The following is a 25154-nucleotide window of genomic DNA, read 5'->3' as shown; positions in this document are numbered from 1 at the left end:
TGTTACTGTGGGCTGTCTTGCACAATAGTACACTGCAGAGTCTTCAGGCTGCATATTGTTTCCATGCAGAGTCACTGTGTTGCTAGACGTTTCTAAGCTGATACTGAACTTGTTCTGCAGTGAATCTTTGTAGTTCGAGTTCCACTTATCTTTTCTACCAATCCATTCAAGTTCTTTCCCAGTAGCCTGTCTGATCCAGTGTGTCCAGTAGCTCAGCTCATAAGAGACCTGACAGCGGATGGGCAGAGTCTGACCTGGCTGCACAGTCACAGAGGCTGGCTGTGTCAGCTGTTCACACTTAACACCTGTGGAGGAGGAAAAATTAATGAATACTGGGTAGTTTGTTAACAGTTTTTGAGACAGTAAGACTCACAGAATCCAGCAGCCAGCAGCAGCAGCAGAGCTTCAGAGAACATGTTGGTGCTGAAGGTGATCTGATGCTTCTCTTCATCTGATGCAAATGGTAGCCTAACATGTCTTTATAGGAAACTGCCAGGAAGTTCACTTTGCATAGGAAAACATCTCGTTCAAACGCACACATATGCGTCAACACTAACATCAGATGTTTTAATGATCAGTTTCTCATTCAGAGAATCCAGTAGAGACATTTTTATGATGTCAGTTAAGTTTTTAGATTTTTCAACGCTCTCTCCACTGCTGTCTCTATAGATGGTAAAGTGATCTTTCACAGGCCAGGAGCATCATATGCTGTAATGATGACAGCTGATAAAAGCAACTCACTGCAATCCTTTTCCAGCAGTTTCTGTGACCACAAATTCATGTTATGAACCTTAACCCTTACACCTAAAGCATTTGCTGATAGAAACTCAGAGAAACAGGAATTCACAAACAAACCTGTTGCTGCCATGTTTGACTGAATATTGAGTGTCTGTTTTATTCTTCTTCCTAGCTCTTGCTGCCATTCAGGTTATGGCTGTAGTAAGGTTTTATACAATCTCTGTTTTAGCATTAATTTGTGCACAGTACTACAATGCTATATTCACCTGAGATTTTAATACATCGTCATGCCGTTTTTACACTGACATCAATTTTTTTGTGGGTTTTGACCCAGTTCATCAGCGAAATATGAAACCAGCTGTCCTTCAGGACATTTCTGCTGATGTTTCAACTACTGCACTGTAAAGAGTGGAGTCAACACTTTAACTTGAACAACTTAAGAGATTAATGAGATGAATCATTAGCCTTTTAAATGTTCTGATACAATGTGGTTTCATGCATTAATATTAGAATTGTAGATTTTTTTTCCAACTATCTTGTCTAGTTGTGTGTTTTTGTATGAATATGATAAACTACCGGATATTGCTTTCTCACATCATAATGTATAATAAATTGTGAACATTAACCTACACACCTCACACACACACAAACATATTCAGTAGATCACTGCACTAGATCAAACACAATGGTGCACCGTGTTCTGTTTAACATATAGAACTTAGATTGTTTATACTTTGGGAATTTTTACAGCATAAAGTTTGTAATTAATATCCCTTCTTTTTGTTATTATTAAATATCCATTCCTTTTAAACTTTTCAACCCTTGAGATGCCAGTTGGTTTGCACAATGTACTCACAAATCACAACTTTGTATTTTTTTGTGCTACTGGTGTTACTGGTGATGGTCATAGCGCAGTCTGGGATTTCTGTGGGCTGGTCTGAGTATTTCCGAAACTGCAGATCTACTGGGATTTTCATGCACTACCATCTCTAGGGTTAACAGACAGATGTCCGAAAAAGAGAAAATATCCAGTGAGCAGCAGTTCTGTGGGCGCAAATGCCTTGTTGATGCCAGAGGTCAGAGGAGAATGGCCAGACTGGTTCGAGCTGATAGAAAGGCATCAGTAACTCTGATGAGTCTCGATTTCTCCTGCGACATTCGGATGGTAGGGTCAGAATTTGTCGTCTGCAACATGAAAGCATGGATCCATCCTGCCTTGTATCAATGGTTCAGGCTGGTGGTGGTGTAATGGTGTGGTGGATATTTTCTTGGCACACTTTGGGCCCCTTAGTACCAATTGAGCATCGTGTCAACGCCACAGCCTACCTGAGTATTGTTGCTGACCATGTTCATCCCTTTATGACCACAGTGTACCCATCTTTTGATGGTTACTCCCAGCAGGATAATGCGCCATGTCCTAAAGCACGAATCATCTCAGACTGGTTTCTTGAACATGACAATGAGTTCACTGGACTCAAAAGGCCTCCACAGTCACCAGATCTCAATCCAATAGAGCACCTTTGGGATGTGGTGGAACGGGAGATTCTCATCATGGATGCAGCTGACAAATCTGCAGCATCTGTGTGATGCTATCATGTCAATATGGACCAAACTCTCTGACGAATGTTTCCAGTACCTTGTTGAATCTATGCCACAAAGGATTAAGGCAGCTCTGAAGGCAAAAGGGGGTCCAACCCGGTACTAGCAAGGTGTACCTAATAAAGTGGCTGGTGATTTTATATATATATATATATATATATATATATATTTATATATATATATATATATATCTGATCTATATATCATTTATTGTCATAAAACATTTACATGTTCTCAATATTCTGAAATGTAGCACTTTAAATGCCTCTTAGATCATGTTATGCAAATGATTTATGAACGGAGAACATCATAAGGATATTTTTTTATTAAACATTACACAACAATTAAACATATGTCATTAAACTATACAATTTTTAATGCGAATTCTAGAAAACGGTAAGTCTTCAATAACCTTACTGCATAAGGTTATTTTAGGATTGGCAGCCTTAATGTTGGGTAAAGCAGCTTTTATTTTGAAAGTCGGACGTTTGGTGGACCGGATTTCCTTTAAACGTAGCCACAACTCCACCTCCACACAAACACGAATCTAGCTAGGCTTTTTCCCTCGTAGATTGTGTGTAAATATGTCTGCTGCACTTCTGCTTTTCATAAAGAGAAATATATATGTTCTTAAAGTGTTTTCTAGCTTTTGATGATTGATCCAGCTTGTCAGCAGGAACCAGTTCCTTTCTGTTTCACGAGGAAAACAAGCTAGTAGGAGATGAATGACAAGATGCTAACTCTGGAGTGAAATCTGACCTGCATGTTCCTTCAGAAAACCACCGAAAAAACTTCCCACAGCAGCCTGGACATTTATCAGATGCTGGTGTGTCACCAGCTTTTTCCTGCAAGCTTCAAATCTAAACAGTAAGAGAGGATCTCCAACAAACACTAATCAATCGTTAGCATTAGCAACAACTGCATGTAATTAACATTAGACTACAGGCCTTAAAATGAATAATTGGGTTGTTTTGAAGTGGGAACCTTATAACTTTAATGTGTTTAATAACTACATTTCCCATGACCTCCACTACTTGAACACTTAATACCAACCCATGAAAGATTGTATCTGAAAGAGTTGGCTGTTGTTTTAATCATGGCACTCATACTGAAGGTAATTCAAGTTTTCAAAACAGGAGTCTAGCAAATAGCAAACGGGTGCGAGGATGCATTTAAATAGTGCAACAATTATACAAATGTGCACCCAATCCTTCATGGTGCACTATTGTAAAAATACTTTACACACCTGGATATACTTTGAATACTTTAATTAATTTTTTTTGTTCTTGAACAGCCAGGTTAAACAGTGGAGGTCTGAAGCTCTTTAGGCCTTCCCAATTTTCTCTTAGACCTGTGCAGTATTTTTAAATATAAAATGAATACATAAGTTATGTTTTCACAAATAAAATAAACATATTTTCACAAAAATTCCAAATATAATGACTTTAATAGTAGAAGAAATTAATTTCTTTACAGTCTATTTTCAGACTGCTTATTCACTAGGCTGAAAACTGTATTTGAATGTATTTATTCTTACTTATTCATCTTTCTTTATTCTAAAATCAAAAATTAGAGGTATCGTTCTTTAATTTCCCTTAAAACAAACTTTATATAGTAGATATTTATAAATCCTGATATTTATTCTAATTTTTTTTGTAGGAAAAATGGCCCATTAGAGTAACTTGCAGACCAAGTCTGCTTATCATTACATGATGTTGCTGTCTGTCATACTTTGACTTTATTATCAATAATTGTCAAAATATGTAGTGTATACAAAACTGATGTTTTAAGAAGTGTGAAAATTAATATATTACCATAACTGACATTTTCCTTTACAGAATCACATGCTTCACCACATGGCTACACGATTCCCCGGATCCTGCAGCACATGAACACCAAGCTGCCCGTATTTTATCAGAAATCGATGATAAAACTGCAAGCCCTTAATAAAGCTCTGACTGGGCTTTATGTCTGCTTTCAGGAGCACGAGGTACACATCTGTATAGTTAGATAAAGAATGAGCGTGTGCTTTGTCTGAAAACTCAATTACATGTTATCTGGCATTTCTCTCAGATCTCATGTAGGATTACATCCATCAATGTCTGCTGATTCTCAAGACCAGTTGGTCTCTAACCAAGAGGCACACTCCAGTTATGAAGAATCAGAAGAACTACGGCTCAAAAAGAAACAAGAAGAATCAAAGCCTTTGCAGATTAAAGAGGAAGAGTTTGAACAGTTAGTCTATCAGGATGACCAGCAGCATGAACTGAAGCAAGAAACAGAAACCTCTGTGGAAACATCTTCTGAAGAGGAAACGGACCACAGCGATTCAGACCAAAGTGGGAATGATCTCCTCTCTCAGAGTCATGCTGAGAACCAAGATCAAGAAATGTGTGGTAAAACTTTGTTACACCGCTGTGACGTCTGCGGGAAAGTGTTCAGGAAAAAAAATCATTTGACTGATCACAAGAGAACTCACACAGGTGAGAAGCCTTTCCTGTGTGGGGTCTGTGGCAAAAGCTTTAGCCGAAAATATGGATTGAACAGCCACATGAGAACTCACACAGGGGAGAAATTGTACTCCTGCGAAGCATGCGGTAAAGCCTTTAGTGACAGCGGTCAGCTGAACACTCACGTGAGAACTCACACAGGTGAGAGGCCGTATTCGTGTGAATTCTGCGGGAAAAGTTTCAGTCAGAATGGTCATTTGAGGGATCACATGAGAATTCACATGGGTATGAAGCCTTTCCAATGCAGACTCTGTGGGAAAACCTTCATGAGGAAAAACTGCCTGAAATGTCACATGGTAACTCACACTGGTGAGAAGCCCCATACTTGTGAGCTGTGTGGCAAGTCTTATGGCGTTCGCGCTAATTTGACGGCTCACATGAAGACGCACACGGGCGACAGGCCTTTTACGTGTCTGACCTGCAAGAGAAGTTTCATTACAAAGTCTGCGTTGAATAGTCACATGAGCACTCACTCGGGTGAGAAGCCTTTTTCATGTCCTACCTGTGGAAAGAGTTTCCGAGAAAAAACCTTTATGACCGTCCACATGAAAACACACACAGAGGAGAAGCCTTTCTTCTGTTCCGTATGCGGAAAAAGCTTCAGTCAAAGAAGGTATTTGACCAAACACAAAAGGGGTCACACAGACGACAAGCCATACACCTGTGACGTATGCGGTAAAGGCTTTTGCCAGAGTTGTGATTTGACCTCTCACATGAGAACTCACACAGGGGAGAAGCCTTTTCCGTGTCTGACGTGTGGAAAAAGTTTTGGCAAAAAAAGTAATCTAAATATCCACATGAGAACTCACACAGGTGAGAGGCCCTTCTCATGTCTGGCATGTGGAAAAAGTTTCAGAGAAAGAACATCTTTGAACAGACACATGGAAACTCAACACCCCTGAGATGGAAGTAGTTTGACTTCCATGTCTCTGAGTCCAGCTTGACGTTAATAAACTGCAATCCTGAGAGAAAAATTTAAAACTTTTTCCTGGACAACAAATTCAGATTAAAACCAGTGCTTCCTCACATATGATTGACACATAATACAGCTTCATCTCAGTAAATCAGAAGAGCAACAAGGATGTAATTTATTTCAGTAATTTAATTAAAAAAGGGAAATGTATTTATATAGACTAACAACATGCAGATTGATATATTTCAAGAGTTTATTTCTGTTGTTTTTGATGATCATGACTTGCAGCTTATAAAAATCCCAACTTCAACTTCTCTCATAATTTCCATATTGCATAAGATCAATTAAAAAATCCTTTTTAATACAGAAATGTTGGTTTACTGAGGTACATCCATGTACTGAACAGCATACTGGTCCGTGCAGTATAAGTCTTTGGTCAGGTCTCGTTTTGCATAGATTACTGTATCAATGCAGCGTGGCATGGAGGCGATGATCCTGTGGCTCTGCTGAGGTGTGAAAGATGCCCAGGTTGCTTTAATAGCGGCTTTAAGCTCCTCTGCTTTGTTGGGTTGATGTCTCATCTTCCTCTTGATTAAACTCCACGAGGTTGATGTCGCTTCAAGCACTGACTCGGGCCACAATCGATGCGTAGTGAATCTCCCCCAAGCCCTTAAACGGGATTTGCTTCACAGTCTTCTCAAGATGGCTGTTATTCCTGCTGCCTGTGCTTCTTTGTCTACCATATTTTTTTCTTCCAATTAACTTTCTATTAATATTCCAGGATACAGCAGTCTGTGAATAGCCTGGTTCTTTAGCAATGACCTTTAGTGGCTTATCCTCCATGTGGAGGTTGATGGTGTCAGCCAGAGACCTGCAAAGTAAACACTCTTTCCCATGATTGGCTAGGTCATAAAAATAACATTTCTGGATTAAAAAAAATGTTATTAGGTTTATGTAATATATTAATTTAAACCCTAGGAATATCAAAATTAACAGAAATGAATGCTTGAAATACTTAAATTTGAGTGTCAATGAGTTTCATTTTTTGAATTATATAACTGAAATAACGTTTTTGATAATGTTCAAATGTTTGTAGATGCTCCTGTATCAATGTATTTTATGAGGTGTTCTCTACATGCTCTTGCAATGTATTTTTTTAACCTTTAAATAGAAGTGTTGTATAATGTGCAAGTATTTTGAATGATGAGAACAGATGGAAAACGTTACTGTGCTTTTTCCTTAAAGTCCATTTAATACTGGATTATCCTCGGATTGTGTTAAAATTTACATCTTTGGAATATTTCAACATGCAAATTAAAAAAGAGGATCTCTACAATGGTTATTGTGTGATGTGTTCATTATGTTATCATACATGTAAACTAAAGTCTTTACTTAAATAATCAGGCACCAAAACACAAATGTTGACGGCTTCAGTCGTTTGTATTGCTGCAGTCTACATATAAATCATTGTTATGCACATTCAATAACCCTAAAAGTTTAGATATATAAAAAGCCTTCAAATAAATCAATCTTTAATTATAGTAGCATAATTTCACATGGAATCATTTAAAAAAAAAAAAAACTGAGTACATAGTTTCTTAGTAGGGAAGAAATCCTAACAAATAAAACTAGCTGAGTCCTATTTCTTTTAGCCGTTCTTCAAAATGGGGAAAGAAGTGTACATACCATTTAAGTAAGTCAGATGTGGATAGGTCAGTTAATGGTAAATCTAAGTGAAAACCTTACTGAACAAGATCGTTACCTCAGGACACGGGGAAGACTTATCCAAGTTATTTTGTGCCCTGATGGCTCCTCCTGTGGTGGTTTCATGTTAAAACTCTTCATGCACTGAGGAGTTTTTGTACAGTGTTTCTGCTTTTTATGTCACAGTGAGTGTCGAACACAATAATAAACAGCAGAATCCTCAGCTGTCAGACTGTTCATCTGCAGATACAGGTCCTTCTCAAAATATTAGCATATTGTGATAAAGTTCATTATTTTCCATAATGTCATGATGAAAATTTAACATTCATATATTTTAGATTCATTGCACACTAACTGAAATATTTCAGGTCTTTTATTGTCTTAATACGGATGATTTTGGCATACAGCTCATGAAAACCCAAAATTCCTATCTCACAAAATTAGCATATTTCATCCGACCAATAAAAGAAAAGTGTTTTTAATACAAAAAACGTCAACCTTCAAATAATCATGTACAGTTATGCACTCAATACTTGGTCGGGAATCCTTCGGCAGAAATGACTGCTTCAATGCGGCGTGGCATGGAGGCAATCAGCCTGTGGCACTGCTGAGGTCTTATGGAGGCCCAGGATGCTTCGATAGCGGCCTTTAGCTCATCCAGAGTGTTGGGTCTTGAGTCTCTCAACGTTCTCTTCACAATATCCCACAGATTCTCTATGGGGTTCAGGTCAGGAGAGTTGGCAGGCCAATTGAGCACAGTGATACCATGGTCAGTAAACCATTTACCAGTGGTTTTGGCACTGTGAGCAGGTGCCAGGTCGTGCTGAAAAATGAAATCTTCATCTCCATAAAGCTTTTCAGCAGATGGAAGCATGAAGTGCTCCAAAATCTCCTGATAGCTAGCTGCATTGACCCTGCCCTTGATAAAACACAGTGGACCAACACCAGCAGCTGACACGGCACCCCAGACCATCACTGACTGTGGGTACTTGACACTGGACTTCTGGCATTTTGGCATTTCCTTCTCCCCAGTCTTCCTCCAGACTCTGGCACCTTGATTTCTGAATGACATGCAGAATTTGCTTTCATCCGAAAAAAGTACTTTGGACCACTGAGCAACAGTCCAGTGCTGCTTCTCTGTAGCCCAGGTCAGGCGCTTCTGCCGCTGTTTCTGGTTCAAAAGTAGCTTGACCTGGGGAATGCAGCACCTGTAGCCCATTTCCTGCACACGCCTGTGCACGGTGGCTCTGGATGTTTCTACTCCAGACTCAGTTCACTGCTTCCGCAGGTCCCCCAAGGTCTGGAATCGGCCCTTCTCCACAATCTTCCTCAGGGTCCGGTCACCTCTTCTCATTGTGCAGCGTTTTCTGCCACACTTTTTCCTTCCCACAGACTTCCCACTGAGGTGCCTTGATACAGCACTCTGGGAACAGCCTATTCGTTCAGAAATGTCTTTCTGTGTCTTACCCTCTTGCTTGAGGGTGTCAATAGTGGCCTTCTGGACAGCAGTCAGGTCGGCAGTCTTACCCATGATTGGGGTTTTGAGTGATGAACCAGGCTGGGAGTTTTAAAGGCCTCAGGAATCTTTTGCAGGTGTTTAGAGTTAACTCGTTGATTCAGATGATTAGGTTCATAGCTCGTTTAGAGACACTTTAAATGATATGCTAATTTTGTGAGATAGGAATTTTGGGTTTTCATGAGCTGTATGCCAAAATCATTCGTATTAAGACAATAAAAGACCTGAAATATTTCAGTTAGTGTGCAATGAATCTAAAATATATGAATGTTAAATTTTCATCATTACATTATGGAAAATAATGAACTTTATCACAATATGCAAATTTTTTGAGAAGGACCTGTATGATACATTTTATAAACCACAACTGGAATTCGTTGTGCATTTTTTTCTAATTTATATGTGCAAGCACAAACATCTACCCAGACCGTCACAGATTCAACTTAATTCAATTCAGTTTATTTATATAGTGTTGTGTCATTGGCTTTGCAGCAATCTCTCATACCAAGCATGCATCAAGAGACAGTCGAAACAAAAACTCCACTATTATTTAGATAAATGTCTCATGGCAAGTTACAGATTGACCACACAAGGTGTTGGCTTAATTCTAGAAATTAATGGATATGCAAAACTGTTTTTAGGTACAAGAAAGACGAGTCATTTATGTGCCGTTCCCTCAGGTTGTCTGATCCCATGCATAACAAAGGAGGTAAATGGGAAACCAGAACTTCTGTAGGACAGACTGAGAGAAAGGCATCAGAAAGGTACGGGTGATATTCATCTGGGTGGTACACATAAAAGTAAGAATATTTTTCCCAATGCATGTAATTAAAAACTGTCGTGGGCTCCTCTAGCGGTTTGATATAACCTGTTCAGGGTTTTTGTACAGCTCTGCTGCTTGTTTGTGTCACAGTGTAGCCCCATCTAGCACAGTAATACACAGCAGAGTCTCCAGGCTGCAGATTCTGTCCATTCAGAGTCACTGTTTTACTGGAATCTTGCACAGTAATGCTAAACTTGTTTTTTAATATTTCATTGTAGCTTGAGGCACGTCCACTTTGTCCAGCACCAATCCACTCCAGTCCTTTCCCTTCTGACGCTCTGATCCAAACTGTTGCAAAGGTGCTCATAGAATAAGAGACCTGACAGCCGATAGTCAGACGTTGACCTGGCTGCACAGGCAGATAGGCTGGCTGTGTCAGCTGTTCACTTTTCACACCTGTGGAGAAACACATTAAAACTGAATTGTAAATAATTGTTAACAGTTAATATTCAGTCTAGTGTGATCATGCTGTAAATGTTTCTGCCTCAATGAGACTCACAGGATACAGCAGCCAGCAGCAGCAGCAGCAGAGCTACAGATAACATGTTGGTGGGGAAGGTGATCTGATAGGAGGTTTTCTTCTTCTGCAGCTGACAGCGTCAGATCAAGACTTTAAATCCTTCTGATTTGCATAATAACAAACCATCCCCACCAGGAACACATGATTAAGTTGTTTCATATACTATCAAAAAGAATGAAGGAGCAGTATGCTTGCATTTATAACACAGAGTTTAGGTAAATTACAGGATTTTCTTTTGTGCTTTTAATAGTCTGTTTGACACTTTCTCTTCCCAGGGTGGAAGGGTCTTACAACAAACGACTTCAATGAATTTTGTATACCAAAGTTAGTATTTACTGCATACTTTCTTTCTAATTTATTTAATCTCAAAGTTATATACATAGTTCTAACCATATGTAAAAAATTATATTTGGAAGAATGTACATGGAAGCTCGACCACTAACTTTTTGAAGCCATTGATAAGCTGTTGGAATGATCGTAGGGATTAAAGGAAAGCAAAACAATTTCTGGTACAAAACGTAAACCCAAATCCATTTAGTGATTTTCTCTCAGGTTGTCTGATTCTGTGCATAAGACAGGAAGTAAATGAGAACCTAGAACCTTTGTAGGACAGACTGAGAAAAAGGAACCAGTGAGGTGACGGCGACAGGCATCTGGGTTGTATAAGAACGTTGAGCAGGACAGAAACACAACAACATATTCGGCTGCATGGTTGTGATACTATAACAATGACCAAAGACAGTTTATATTTTCTCCTCACATACGTAAACTATTTTCTGCTGATATTGAGAAACTGGAAAAGCAAAATAGTGTTCAAAATGTCCAAAAGGTTTCTTTGTCTATTAATTCCTGACTTGTTTTTGTTTATGTTAGCATTATCTAAACTCAGAATTCAGTTTTCAGTGTTGGCAGAGATTTGTGGCTCTTTTAACGACAGATGTTGGACAAATATCAGATTTTTCTTAGTATAAAAATAAATAAGAAAACATTTATTTGTAGTGTGTAAAGGACATAATCTGTTGTCAAATGAGCACTATGTTCTTAGTATGTGCATCCAGGTACTCTGATATTAGAACAAAATATAGATTTCAGAAAATCCATGACACAAATCTTTAAAAATACTCTCAAGGATTGTAAAAGTTTCAAATGTTTTCTTTAAAGATTAATCTGAAATCCCAAGTGGTCCCAGGGTGCCTCCTCTGGAAGTTGTAAATCGTACATGTAAATTTCCTGTGATGGGTTTTTGTACAGCTCTTCTTCTTGACTGTATTACTGTGTCTCTCTGACACAGTAATATACAGCAGAGTCTTCAGGCTGTAGATTCTGTCCATATAGAATCACGGTCCTGCTGGAATCCTGTAAAGTAATGCTAAACGTGTTTATCAGCACATCATTGTAGACTGAGGTATATCCACTTTGTGCAGCACCGATCCACTCCAGTCCTTTCCCTGCATCCTCTCTAAACCAGTGTGTTGTAAAGCTGCCCAGAGAATAAGAGACTTGACACCTGATGGTCAGATATAGACCTGGCTGCAGAATCTCAGTGGCTGGCTGGGTCAACTCTTCACATTTTACATCTGTGGAAGACAAAGAGTTGTATATAATTATGAAAAAATATAACATTAAGTAGATTGGATCTTACTGCCTCAATTAGACCCACAGGATCCAGCAGCCACCAGCAGCAACAGATCTACAGAAAACATGTTAGAGTCGAAGCTGATCTATTGAGACTTATTTTTCTTCTGCTGCCAATAAATGATTTGTAGTTGACTGCCAAGAGGTTTACTTTACACACAGGGAGGGCCAAAAATAAACTGCCAAATCAGAAGTGCAGGATCAGGTTATGCTGTTAACATCAACTATTATAAATATAGCTTTAAAATGATAAAGTCAGATGGTAAGTTGTTGCTTAGTGCTCACTCCAAACCCCCCGTCGATCATGGCAGATGGCCGCTCACTCTGAGCTTGGTTCTGCTGGAAGTTTCTTCCTGTTAAAAGGGAGTTTTTTTCTCTCCACTGTCTCTACATGCATGCTCGGTTCAATTCATTTCAGTTTTATTTATATAGCGCCAATTCACAACACATGTTGTCTCAAGGCACTTCACAAAAGTCAGGTACATACATTCCAATTAATACTAACCATTGAACAGTGCAGTCAGATTCAGTTATTTATTCAAATTGGATAAAAAGTTTTTCTATCTAAGGAAACCCAGCAGATTGCATCCAGTCAGTAACTTGCAGCATTCACTCCTCCTGGATGAGCATGTAGAGACAGTAGACAGTCACTGGCATTGACTTTGCAGCAATCCCTCATACTGAGCATGCATGTAGCGACAGTGGAGAGGAAAAACTCCCTTTTAACAGGAAGAAACCTCCAGCAGAACCAGGCTCAATGTGAGCGGCCATCTGCCACGACCGACTGGAGGTTTTAGAGAACAGAGCAGAGACACAAAAAGAACACAGAAGCACTGATCCATGAGTCCTTTCTATGGGAAGGAAAAGTAAATGTTAATAGATGTAGCTCCTTTAGTCGTTTCATCTAGAAAGAAAGAACAGATAAACTCTGAGCCAGTTTTCAAGGTTAGAGTCTGAAAAAGAGCACATATAATTAGTTATAGTTAAGCTCAGTCAATCGCCATGTCTAGGAGAGAGATGTATGAGGGATTGTTGCAAAGTCAATGCAAGCGGCTGTCCACTGTCTCTACATGCTCGTCCAGGAGGCGTGAATGCTGCAAATCACTGACTCGATGCAATCTGCTGGGTTTCCTTAGATAGAATAACTTTTAACCAATTTGAATAATAAACTGATTCTGACTGCATTGTTTGATATTTAGAATTAAGTGGAATGTATGTACCTGACTTTAAATGTTTCGATTAAATTGACTTTGTAAAGTGCCTTGAGACGACATGTGTTGTGAATTGGTGCTATATACATAAAACTGAATTGATTGAATCATAGCAGCTGAAGCCAAGTGCTCCATGTAATGTATGTTTCTAAGAAAATCTATATTTGAGTTTAATACAGATTTTTCCTATATGTACATTACTTGTTGCTCCATCTTTTTAATTGACAAAAAATAACTGATCTTTTTTTGTTAAAATTCATTTTATTTTATTGGTTAAAGGTTAGTTTAACACTCCAGTTGATTGACAAGATAATGAAGGAAAGGACAGCCTCAAATCTAATCACTGTAGAAGCCATTTGTCTCTTTTATACAGTGATTCACTGCAGGTCTTAAACCAACCAAAATGTGAAAGTGGAGTAATTATTATTTGCATTGACTCCTCTTCCTGGAGAGGAAACAAGACTCACCTGATCAAAGTCTATGCAAACATTTAATATTAATCATCATTTTAGATTATTTCCAGAGATGTTATTTCAAGTCAAAAGGTTTGTCAGCTTGATTCCAGTTGTATCTAAACTTATAGGACCTAATGCTGGCTGACAATTGTTTTATTATTTCAATACATGTTGTCTCAAGGCACTTCACAACAGTCAGGTACATAAGTGTGCATTCACAATTTACAAAGGAATAAGAGTTTGAGTTTTTATATCAATGTCCTGGTCTTATGTAAATTTTTGACACACATGAAGGGAAACTCTGAAAAACAATACAGAAGGTTAAATGAGTGGTCGGCTTAACTACATTTTTGTAGTACTACGATTATGTTCTTGCATACATTATATAATTATTGAAATTGATTCTGACACTTAAAAAAGCCTTGAAAGAAAAAATTGTGTATTTTTAAAAAGGAAAAACCTGGAAATATATTAAAGGCTTACTACAAAAGAATACTTTCATCTGATGCATGAATATTCTCTTGAATCCTGATTTAATTTGGTAAATAGAACACTGAGGCGAAAACCTTTTTATAAAAGAAAATATTAATAAAGGCACTATAAGATTTTGGGTATAAAAATGTCTCAATGTTATTTATCCGATGGGAACCGTTCAGGTCCCAGAGACGTGTCTGTCTAAATATTTGCTGTGACTGATAAATGGTGTTAGTGCGCCCCCTGTGGTGGTTTCATGTTAAAACTATTCATGCGCTGCAGAGTTTTTGTTCAGTGTTTCTACTTTCTGTGTCACTGTGGCTCTCGAGCACAATAATAAACAGCAGAATCATTAGCTGTCAGTCTGTTCATCTGCAGATACACCTGACTTCTGCTGTTGTCTCTGGAGATGGTGAACCGGTTTCTCACTGAGTCAGAGTAGTAGGTGCCTCTGCCACTGCTGATATAAGCAATCCACTTCAGTCCTTTTCCAGCTGTCTGTCTGATCCAGTGTATGCTAGGAGTGCTACTAAACCCAGAATATGTGCAGGTCAGTCTGTGGGATTCTCCAGGTCTTTTAACCACTGGTTCAGACTCAGTCAGTGTTTGACCATCAGTACCTGCCAACAGATTCATTATTAACCACTGTAACCAAAATATATTGTTAAATTGTCATTTAATGTTGCATTCATCACTCAAGAAGCTGTATAAAGCAATCATTTATTCTTACCTGTCCAGTTAACAGACAGGATGACAAAAGCAACAACCACCTCAGGCCGGATCATTGTAGAGGATATTTATGCCTGTTCAGTCTGCAGAGTGTTTGTCCCTGATTTACTAAAGGTCTTAAACTCTCCAACAAGACATGCAAAGATGGAATTGATTCATTTGCATAAACTCCTCCCCTTAAAAGTCAAACAGAACTTGTCTTCTAATGTTTGCGGACATTTTACTTTAGTTATCACTTTAAATTATTACAGTATTTATGTTTTAATTTACACAGCCTTTTTTTTGTTTTAAAACATTTACAGAGGAAAAATGGTGGAAAATATTTTTTTTGTCATCCATTAATGACATTCATAACTGGAACAGGCTGATTACACATTGTAGAAAGTCAGTAATTTTGCTCATTTTGGTTTCAAAGTTTAGGATTTTTAATAATTTATCAATTTGTTGGTTGGATGTTTTAGACTGATATTTTCACATAAACTCTTTAAAGTTTTAATGAAATAGTTTACTTATTGTATTACTCATCCAAAATAAAATATACGTTTTTGTCTCAGTTTTTGTTAATTTTCAGCAGATCGGATCTTTACATTTAATTCAATTTTATTTCTTTTAGTTTTTTATATTATTATTATCATAGCCCTGCATATCAGTATGGTGCTATCAACTTTCTTTAAGTTAACTTAGAGTGCCTCCTCTAGTGGTGTAACAGGTCTTTAGTGTAATCTTGCTGTAAATGTTTCTGCCTCAGGGATACTCACAGGATCCAACAGCCAGCAGCATAATCATTACAGATAACATGTTTGGTGTTGAAGGTGATCTGATGGAAGTTTCTCTTCTTATGCAGCTCACAGCATCAGCTAATGTTTATAAAACCTTACTATTTAGTTGCATAATGATGCATAAGTCAATTAGTAAGTTGATTGTTCTTTGAGAAGCAAAGATTATATAATATATTGCCTTCCTTTGACTGATCGTTAACCCCAAATATTGGGGTTCTTTTTTTCACTATGAAGCATACAACAAATGAAAGAGACAAAATAATGACCTCTCGCTCATAGACTGCTGGAGATAGGCACCAGCTCCCCCGCGACCCACTATGGAATAAGTGGTAGAAAATGACTGACTGACTGAAAATAATGACCTACACGCTGTCTCTTTAGCCTCATGTTCATTTATTTTATGTGGGAAGATATGTCTGTATTAGAAGAGGAAAAACAAATTTGGCTGGATGTTCTACCTGTCTATTCCCGTCCTTTTCCAGCAGACTGTGATCCAGTGAGTCAGTACCTCAGAGAATCGGAAAACCTGACAGATGTTGAACAGGTTCAGACCTGTGGTGGGAAAATAACATTAAAAGCTGAATGAGGAATAATTGTCAGTGTGGTTTGATCATGATATTGTCTCAGTAAGACTCAGGGAAAGCAGTAGCGGCAAAACAGTTTATTTACAAAAGTAGCACTGAATTAATTTTGCTGTTGATAGATTGGGCTGACATGTTTCCTGGCTCAAAGTCAAGAGCTGTGACATATCTGAAGCAAAATATGTTATTTATGCTTTAAACAGTAAAATCATTGGTTTCTCAACCATTAAGACCATAACTGAATTTTGTTTGCTGTTTGTTTTTTGGTTTAGAATATTAGACACCAATAACGTGTTAAAATATTTGTTGTACTTATGTACTGGATCATCAGATAAACTCTCTTTAACCTTAGATTATTAACTTCCAACCCATTGGCCTATCTAATACTTTTTGTTCTGATTTTAAAAATATTAAAATAAACTTTTCTGAAGAACAGGGAAGGCACATCTTGTTGAATTATTAGATGATACAGGATGTTATTTATACTAGTGATACAAGTAGTAGTATCTTTCAGTATGTGAATTTTTTCAGAGAGGCTTCATTTGCTAAATTTATTTTACTGTTTATTTGTCCCTTATACTTTCTTAAACGTTTTACGTTTTACAAATTGTATTATTTTATTTCATAAAGAGTATGCATAAAGAGTTATGTTCTCACTTTTTTTGTTGTCATGTCTGTAAAATTGCTGACCATCTTAATACTAATGTACAAATGTTCATTTCTGGTCTAAGAGCGCCACCTCTGGTCTTTCGTTAGTTATAGAGGTGTTACAGTCAAGCTTCCTGGTAGAAACAAATATGAAACACAACCTGTTATACAGCTAATTTTCAAGAGTGTTGACCATCCATCACTTGCTTCACCAATCTGGTATTTTGACTCTATAATGCAGTGAGTTTTTTACCATTTTCAATCTCCATGCAGTAACCGCATTATAAAATTTATGTTGTTAGTTTTTCCATATTTCATCCTGATATAATGTTGTCTTTTGTTCTGCACATTTTCATTAGTTATGAATGACATATATTCTAGCATGTAAAAAGAGCTCCTTTACTGTTGTCCAACCAGGAATTTCCAAAAAGTACTGGTTGTGCTCTACATGTGGCAACAATCTTCCATCGAAAATAAGTGGGTGTCCAGTGGCCATGAGGCAATAGGTGCACTTCTGTACATCACTTTTATTTAATAATAAGGAACATAGCGATTACAGTAGGCCCTTGCAGGCTTCCTGCTGGGGCCTAATTCCAATGAAGTTTTGACATTGTACAAAACAGGAAAAAAAACAGAAAACATTGATTTGCAATTCCTCTTCATCCTATATGCAATTGAATACACTACAAAGACAAGATATTTAATGTTCACACTGATAGACTATTGTTTTTTTTTTGCAAATAATCACTCATTATGATTTTGATGCTTGCAACACATTCCAAAAAAGGTGGGACAGGGGCATGTTTTCAATTGTGTTACATTATCTTTCCTTTTAACAGCATTCAATAAGCAATTGGGAGCTGAGGACACCTATCGTTGAAGCTTTGTTTGTGAAATTCTTTCTCTCTAAAGTGTCATTAGGTATGATAGTGTGTGTGCATGAGTGTTTGTTCTGCGTGTTGCTATGATGGACTGGCAACCTGTCCAGGGTGTACCCCACCTTCCGCCCAATGACTGCTGGAGATAGGCACCAGCCAGATGCTTTGACTGAGGGTCTCTGAGAGAGGATGATGAGATGGTTATCTAGGAATCTGTTTAATTACAAACAATGTGAAATCATTTGAAACAGGATAACTCAGAGAGCAGAGAGACAGCAACCAGCAGAAGACTGACCGTGATCATCATTCTTAATTTAATTTTACCTTATTTCAACCAACTTTAAAAGTTGGGAATGATATTAAGTCAATATTCCCTTTCTTGATGTCTTTCTAAAGAGATGGAATGATGCTGTTTAATTGTAAAGTTTCAACAATGCAGCAAAATTCTGGTTTAGTTCATGGATTTTGTTTAAAAGACAAAACATATTTGATGCTTCAAAGAAAGTGCTCTAAAAAGTAGTGATCAAACACGGTTGTCTCAGATTCTTGCACTCAACAGGTAACAGCAGATGTACTATAGGAATTAATGGTTAACACTTTCACAAACATTTTGAGGAGTTCAGTTTTTCTGCATTAAAACTGTTTAATCATTTCCTTCTGAGAAGATTAAGTACATTTTATAGAAATTCACATTTGCTGTTGCAGTAGTCTGATCTAAATTGATCGAATGGCTCCTTCAGTGGTTATTGTTTTGTTAAAACTGTTCATGGACTCAGGAGTTTCTGATCCTTTAATCCATTTTAATACACATTTTGAGCTGTTTGGTGAAGGGAGGGCTTCAGGAACATATCTGTTAAACCACATGTTAAAAGGATTCCTGAAGAACATAAAATCTCAAACCACAATAACAGCTGAGTCTTTATTACTTCTGTTCCTCTGTTTCTAGGTCAGACAGTCAAGAAGGAAAGCCTAACAATTTGTCTGAACTCATAAATATTTTGATTAAAAGTCTAAAAGAGATTTATACAAGCGGTATATAAAAACTTTATATTAATTTTTCTGCTAGTTTCTTTGTTGTTGCTTCTAGATTAGAATAAAGCAGATTGACAGACTGAATTTTCATTGCAAGCTCTCTTTCTGTAAACAAGTCTTTATATCAAACTCCCATCAACTTCATTCTGCACAGGCCTGAAAGGATGAAGACGTTTTTCATTTTATCGAACCTGTTTTATCAATACAGCACACCTTTGTTTAGTCTCTGTGTGAAGGTGTCACCAATCTTAACCTGACCTCTTCAGGCCTTCGTAACAATGTACCGTAAATTCCGGACTACAGAGCGCACCTGATTAAAAGCCGCATGCTCTAATTTTAGAAAGAAAACAAATTTTGTACTTGTACAGGCCGCACCGGATGTTAAGCCGCGGATGTCCCACATTGTAATATGAGATATTTACAAAGAAAGATATTACACGTGAGGGTTTTTTAACTTTTAATTTAATCCGTATGGTAATATAAACAAATGCATATTGTATGCTTTTTTCGAACAGTGGCTAACACGGCTACCTTTAAATATACGTACGTTATCAGTAACACACAAATTACGTTGCTTATGCTTTTTTACTGAACAGTGCATGAACAACATTCCAATATCTCCTAACTGATATATACTGCAGCCTACCAGGTCAAAAGTCATTGATCACCTTCTTCATCTTCTTCCTGCGCACTGAAACCATCAAAGTCCTGTTCTTCAGTGTCCGAATTGAACAGCCTCAGGATCTCATTGAGCGCACCCGGTCCCGTTTATCGTGCAGCAATCCAGCCTTTTGAAACCCGTTGGTGATTTTCCATGTTGATGAGGGTGAATATAAATGTCTGATTTACAATACCGGTAATTGAATTGTGAAAGTGCTCTTGATTTATCGCACAATTTCATTGGACTTCTGTGAACTACTCATCAATTTCATTGGTCTACTGTTACCAGGCAAAATGTTTTTGGCGGCATGAAAAAAAACATGCATTAGCCACACTGTTGTATAGGTCGCAGTGTTCAAAGTGAAGGAAAAAAGTAGAGGCTTATAATCCGAAATTTACGGTATTTCATGTAGTTTTTTTTATTTTGTACAGACAGTGTGCTCACAGTAATCTCATCCCTGGCACAGTAATACACAGCAGAATCTACTGGTTTCATGGTGGACAGTCTCAGATGATTTCAGTTTATACTCTCACCCTGTTGGCATATTCTGATTTCCTATCTATTAGAATGGAGAAGGAGGCGCTTAATGTACTGATAATGTGTTAAATTGTATTGTGAAGTTTAACTTGATTAAGATTTCAGTTGAAGTTTTCATGACATTTGGCCATAACATAAAGAAGAAAAAAGACAATTGAGAATTTTTTTTTTTTGTTAATGGCAATAAATTCTTCTCTGATTGATCCTGTTCAAAAGTAAACCCAGATAAGGGAAGGACTTTAGCTATCTGATTTTTTTTTTTCTTAGCCTAAATTACATTACATAATGTAAATTAAGTTGTTGTTTAATCTTAAGAATAAAAAATATTCTTTTATATTCTTTGTTTTATTCCATCCACTTCACACCATAAGGTAGAATCATGTTACATTAAATAAAACATTCTGTGGAAATATTGACAATTCTTGTCAATAAGCTACAATATATTACAACTAACATGTAAGAATGTAAATCCAGTACTAATACAAGTTTACCATTCTTTGTAGAAGAGGGACAAAAAAATATTTTGTTTTTGTAACAAAATAATAATTGTAGTAGGTGGCAAAATGAGTCTCTAATGCTGTACAAACAAAGAACTGTAGCTGGATAATTACTTAATTACAATCATAAATAAATGAAAAATCTATCTTCCTATTAGTTTTACTTTAGGTTTTTTGTTGATATTATTTATTTGCTTTTCAAAATTTAGCAAAATATTGATACAGATGGAACGTAAAAGTTTCCTTTATAGAATAGTGGAAATTCATTTGTGGTCTAAGAGCGCCTCTTCTGGTCGTTTAGTGATAACAGACATGTTCAAGTTCTGAGGAGTTTTTGTACAGCTCTGCCGATTGTTTGTGTCACTGTGGCGTCTTGCACAGTAATACACAGCAGAGTCTTCAGGCTGCATGTTCTGTCCGTTCAGAGTCACTGTGTTACTGGAAGTGTCTACGTCGATACTAAACTTGTTCTTCAGTGAATCTTTGTAGTGTGAGTTTCCACCACTATCATTCATCCCAATCCATTCCAGTCCTTTCCCAGCAGCCTGTCTGATCCAAGCTGTCCAGTAGCTCAGATCATAAGAGACCTGACATCTGATGATCAGACGTTGACCTGGCTGCACAGTCACAAAGGCTGGCTGAGTCAGTTGTTCGCACTTCACATCTAAAAAGATAAAACAGAGTGTATTAATTTAACACACTGTAAAGAGTGTGAATGGTTTGATCTCAGTTTTTCAGTGAGACTCACAGGATCCAGCTGCCAGTAGCAACAGAGCTACAGAGAACATGTTGGAGTTGAAGATGATCTGATGGGAGTTTCTTTTCCTGTGCAGCTGACAGCTTTAGATCGAGTCTTTAAACTAGAATGACCTTGTTTGCATAATAACAGGCCCCGCCTGTCAGTATTTGTGACCACATATTGCTGGAAGTTTTGTCTTTTTTTCAATCAGCATGCAGCAACAGTATTTCTTAATTTTCAGTGATCATTTTAAACCATTATTTACCATTTATTGAACTCATTTATTGCTTATTTTGTTATTCTCACAGTTATGAATGACATTCGTTTTGGTATATTAAACTTTACCATATAGTGGACATAACTACGGTGGCCGTGGGGTGCAAAACACTTTTACAAGTACCGAAACAAATTTACATTTCAGAAAACAAATTTACATTTCAGAAAAAAATTTACATTTCAGAAAACACTTTTACATTTCGAAAAACAAATTTACATTTCGGAAAACAAATTTACATTTCAGAAAACACTTTTACATTTCGGAAAACAAATTTACATTTCAGAAAACAAAATTTACATTTCAGAAAACACTTTTACATTTCGGAAAACAAATTTACATTTCAGAAAACAAATTTACATTTCAGAAAACACTTTTACATTTCAGAAAACAAATTTACATTTCAGAAAACAAATTTACATTTCAGAAAACACTTTTACATTTCGGAAAACAAATTTACATTTCAGAAAACAAAATTTACATTTCAGAAAACACTTTTACATTTCGGAAAACAAATTTACATTTCAGAAAACAAATTTACATTTCAGAAAACACTTTTACATTTCAGAAAAAACAAATTTACATTTCAGAAAACAAATTTACATTTCTAACAGTTTATGTTATTATTTTAATTGTTACTGAAAATCGATTTAACATTTCAGGTGATATTAAGGTTAACCAGAATAAATGGTCAGTTTTATGTAATCCAACTGTATCGCTGGAGAGTGTGATTGAGAATAAATAAGCTTTACAATATGAATTTTTAATGAAGAAATGTGCTATATGTTTTAAAAGTTATTTATAATTCAGCTAGCATTATAATTTCTGATTCCAGGTACAATCCAGAGACAATCATGTTCAGGTAAAAAAGATGTTTGATTTAACTAGCCAATAAACAAAGAGATAGCAACTTTATGGCTAATGTATGTTGACATATTTTATATATATATATATATATATATATATATATATATATATATATATATATATATATATATATATATATATATATATATATATTATAAACAACAACATTAAATTTTAAGATAGATGGGTATTATAAAGTATTTGATCCCCTCTGGCTGTTCTTAGATAATTATATAATAATGCAGTGTTTTTGGTGTATTGGTATCTTCTTGCTTTGATCACTTAAAATATCCAGAAGCATGCCTTAAAAATAATGTGTTTTTCCATCTCCATTCTTCCCTTTTCTTGACCAGACCCCTTTACTGCTGGATCAACCTGTGTCCCAGTCCTGATCGCTTCTTCAACCAGGAGGACACCAGACGCCACAGAGTTTTTCTTAAAGTTGTGGGTGCAATTGACGGCTGCCATATCCACTTCAGGTGTCCAAGCAGCCTTGATGGTCAGTGCTACAGGAACAGGAAACTCTTCCCTTCCATAATCCTGCTGGCAGTTTCTGAGAGCCATTTTATTGACACGTATGTGGGCTGGCCTGGGTCAGTGCATGACTCTAGGGTGCTCCGCCACAGCCCACTGTACAGTTTATCCTCCTCCAGGGCATTTTATCCTTGCTGATGGAGGGTACTCATGCCTCCAATATCCACTCCCCTTCATCACTCCCTACAAGAGGACAAGACAAGGTGTGGGAGCCCAGCGCTTTAACAGTGTTTTTGGAATGATGAAAACCAGATTCAGGGCCATCTTCCTGCAAGCGCTGGAGGTGCATGACACCTTTGTACCTCACGTAAGTTTTGACCTAGATCCATTTTATATATACATTATACATAATACAGGTCCTTCTCAAAATATTAGCATATTGTAATAAAGTTAATTATTTTCCATAATGTAATGATGAAAATTTAACATTCATATATTTTAGATTCATTGCACACTAACTGAAATATTTCAGGTCTTTTATTGTCTTAATACGGATGATTTTGGCATACAGCTCATGAAAACCCAAAATTCCTATCTCACAAAATTAGCATATTTCATCTGACTAATAAAAGAAAATGGTTTTTAATACAAAAAACGTCAACCTTCAAATAATCATGTACAGTTATGCACTCAATACTTGGTCGGGAATCCTTTGGCAGAAATGACTGCTTCAATGCGGCGTGGCATGGAGGCAATCAGCCTGTGGCACTGCTGAGGTCTTATGGAGGCCCAGGATGCTTCGATAGCGGCCTTTAGCTCATCCAGAGTGTTGGGTCTTGAGTCTCTCAACGTTCTCTTCACAATATCCCACAGATTCTCTATGGGGTTCAGGTCAGGAGAGTTGGCAGGCCAATTGAGCACAGTGATACCATGGTCAGTAAACCATTTACCAGTGGTTTTGGGACTGTGAGCAGGTGCCAGGTCGTGCTGAAAAATGAAATCTTCATCTCCATAAAGCTTTTCAGCAGATGGAAGCATGAAGTGCTCCAAAATCTCCTGATAGCTAGCTGCATTGACCCTGCCCTTGATAAAACACAGTGGACCAACACCAGCAGCTGACACGGCACCCCAGACCATCACTGACTGTGGGTACTTGACACTGGACCTCTGGCCTTTTGGCATTTCCTTCTCCCCAGTCTTCCTCCAGACTCTGGCACCTTGATTTCCGAATGACATGCAGAATTTGCTTTCATCCGAAAAAAGTACTTTGGACCACTGAGCAACAGTCCAGTGCTGCTTCTCTGTAGCCCAGGTCAGGCACTTCTGCCACTGTTTCTGGTTCAAAAGTGGCTTGACCTGGGGAATGCGGCACCTGTAGCCCATTTCCTGCACACGCCTGTGCAGGTCCCCCAAGGTCTGGAATCGGCCCTTCTCCACAATCTTCCTCAGGGTCCGGTCACCTCTTCTCGTTGTGCAGCGTTTTCTGCCACACTTTTTCCTTCCCACAGACTTCCCACTGAGGTGCCTTGATACAGCACTCTGGGAACAGCCTATTCGTTCAGAAATTTCTTTCTGTGTCTTACCCTCTTGCTTGAGGGTGTCAATAGTGGCCTTCTGGACAGCAGTTGGGTCGGCAGTCTTACCCATGATTGGGGTTTTGAGTGATGAACCAGGCTGGGAGTTTTAAAGGCCTCAGGAATCTTTTGCAGGTGTTTAGAGTTAACTCGTTGATTCAGATGATTAGGTTCATAGCTCGTTTAGAGACCCTTTTAATGATATGCTAATTTTGTGAGATAGGAATTTAGGGTTTTCATGAGCTGTATGCCAAAATCATCCGTATTAAGACAATAAAAGACCTGAAATATTTCAGTTAGTGTGCAATGAATCTAAAATATATGAATGTTAAATTTTCATCATGACATTATGGAAAATAATGAACTTTATCACAATATGCTAATATTTTGAGAAGGACCTATATATACACATACACATATATGCACCCTCTTTTAAATTGTTTTCAAGTCATAACAGCATGCGCCATCCGCCACAACATCTGCCTTGATGCTGGGGATGTCATGGCCCCAGAGGAGGCTGTAGAAGAGGATGAGGGTGAGGTCGGGACTGAGACAGTCAGCGTTGCTCTCTGGCGGGACCAGCTTTCAGCTGAGGTGTCCGCCCTGGAGGAGGTACCACCAGAACATGACTACTGTGTGCAGCCAAGTATAATATCATAGATGTGATTAATGTTTGAGGGGTATAACTAATTGTAATATTTTGTGAGCACCATCTTCTAATTCTGCATTTTTCCGATTACCTCTTAGTGATGTGGCAGCCGTCAATTCAGCCAGCCCTTTAAACCC

General features: G+C 37.6%; 2 protein-coding genes and 1 gene segment (V, D, J or C); 1 reads left to right on the top strand and 2 right to left on the bottom strand.

Annotated features, from left to right (window-relative positions):
- Positions 1-2849: 2849 nt before the first annotated feature.
- LOC124864413 (gastrula zinc finger protein XlCGF57.1-like) lies at positions 2850-7098 on the top strand. The gene is made up of 3 exons (XM_047359204.1): positions 2850-3204; positions 4176-4327; positions 4411-7098. Exons 2-3 carry the CDS (start codon positions 4305-4307, stop codon positions 5747-5749), a joined length of 1362 nt encoding a protein of 453 aa, XP_047215160.1. The 5' UTR covers positions 2850-3204; positions 4176-4304; the 3' UTR covers positions 5750-7098.
- Positions 7099-9484: 2386 nt separating this feature from the next.
- On the bottom strand, positions 9485-14883 carry LOC124864921 (Ig heavy chain Mem5-like). Its single transcript, XM_047359879.1, has 4 exons — positions 14829-14883; positions 11623-11900; positions 10303-10393; positions 9485-10199 (listed from the first exon to the last, which is right to left on the bottom strand). The coding sequence occupies exons 1-4, from the start codon at positions 14881-14883 to the stop codon at positions 9853-9855; spliced, it is 771 nt and encodes a 256-aa protein (XP_047215835.1). The 3' UTR covers positions 9485-9852.
- A 5820-nt stretch (positions 14884-20703) lies between these two features.
- On the bottom strand, positions 20704-21228 carry LOC124864920. The segment is given in 2 exon segments: positions 20704-21104; positions 21189-21228. Coding segments are annotated over 2 exon segments (441 nt in total).
- Between the last annotated feature and the right edge of the window lie 3926 nt (positions 21229-25154).

The sequence above is a fragment of the Girardinichthys multiradiatus genome, chromosome Y (assembly GCF_021462225.1).
Source record: "Girardinichthys multiradiatus isolate DD_20200921_A chromosome Y, DD_fGirMul_XY1, whole genome shotgun sequence".
Lineage (NCBI taxonomy): Eukaryota > Metazoa > Chordata > Actinopteri > Cyprinodontiformes > Goodeidae > Girardinichthys > Girardinichthys multiradiatus.
This window is presented reverse-complemented; position numbering and strand designations above follow the sequence as displayed.

What these genes read in the sequence shown, in the direction of transcription:
- LOC124864413 (XM_047359204.1), top strand. Translation starts at nt 4,305, where the DNA reads ATGTCTGCTTTCAGGAGCACGAG. An exon ending in TCTGCTTTCAGGAGCACGAG is followed by an intron (nt 4,328 to 4,410) that starts GTACACATCTGT and finishes CATTTCTCTCAG; the next exon opens with ATCTCATGTAGGATTACATC.
- LOC124864921 (XM_047359879.1), bottom strand. Translation starts at nt 14,883, where the DNA reads ATGATCCGGCCTGAGGTGGTTGTTGCTTTTGTCATCCTGTCTGTTAAC. An exon ending in CCTGTCTGTTAACTGGACAG is followed by an intron (nt 11,901 to 14,828) that starts GTAAGAATAAAT and finishes TGTCTTCCACAG; the next exon opens with ATGTAAAATGTGAAGAGTTG. An exon ending in TACAGCCTGAAGACTCTGCT is followed by an intron (nt 10,394 to 11,622) that starts GTATATTACTGT and finishes TGACGCTGTCAG; the next exon opens with CTGCAGAAGAAGAAAACCTC.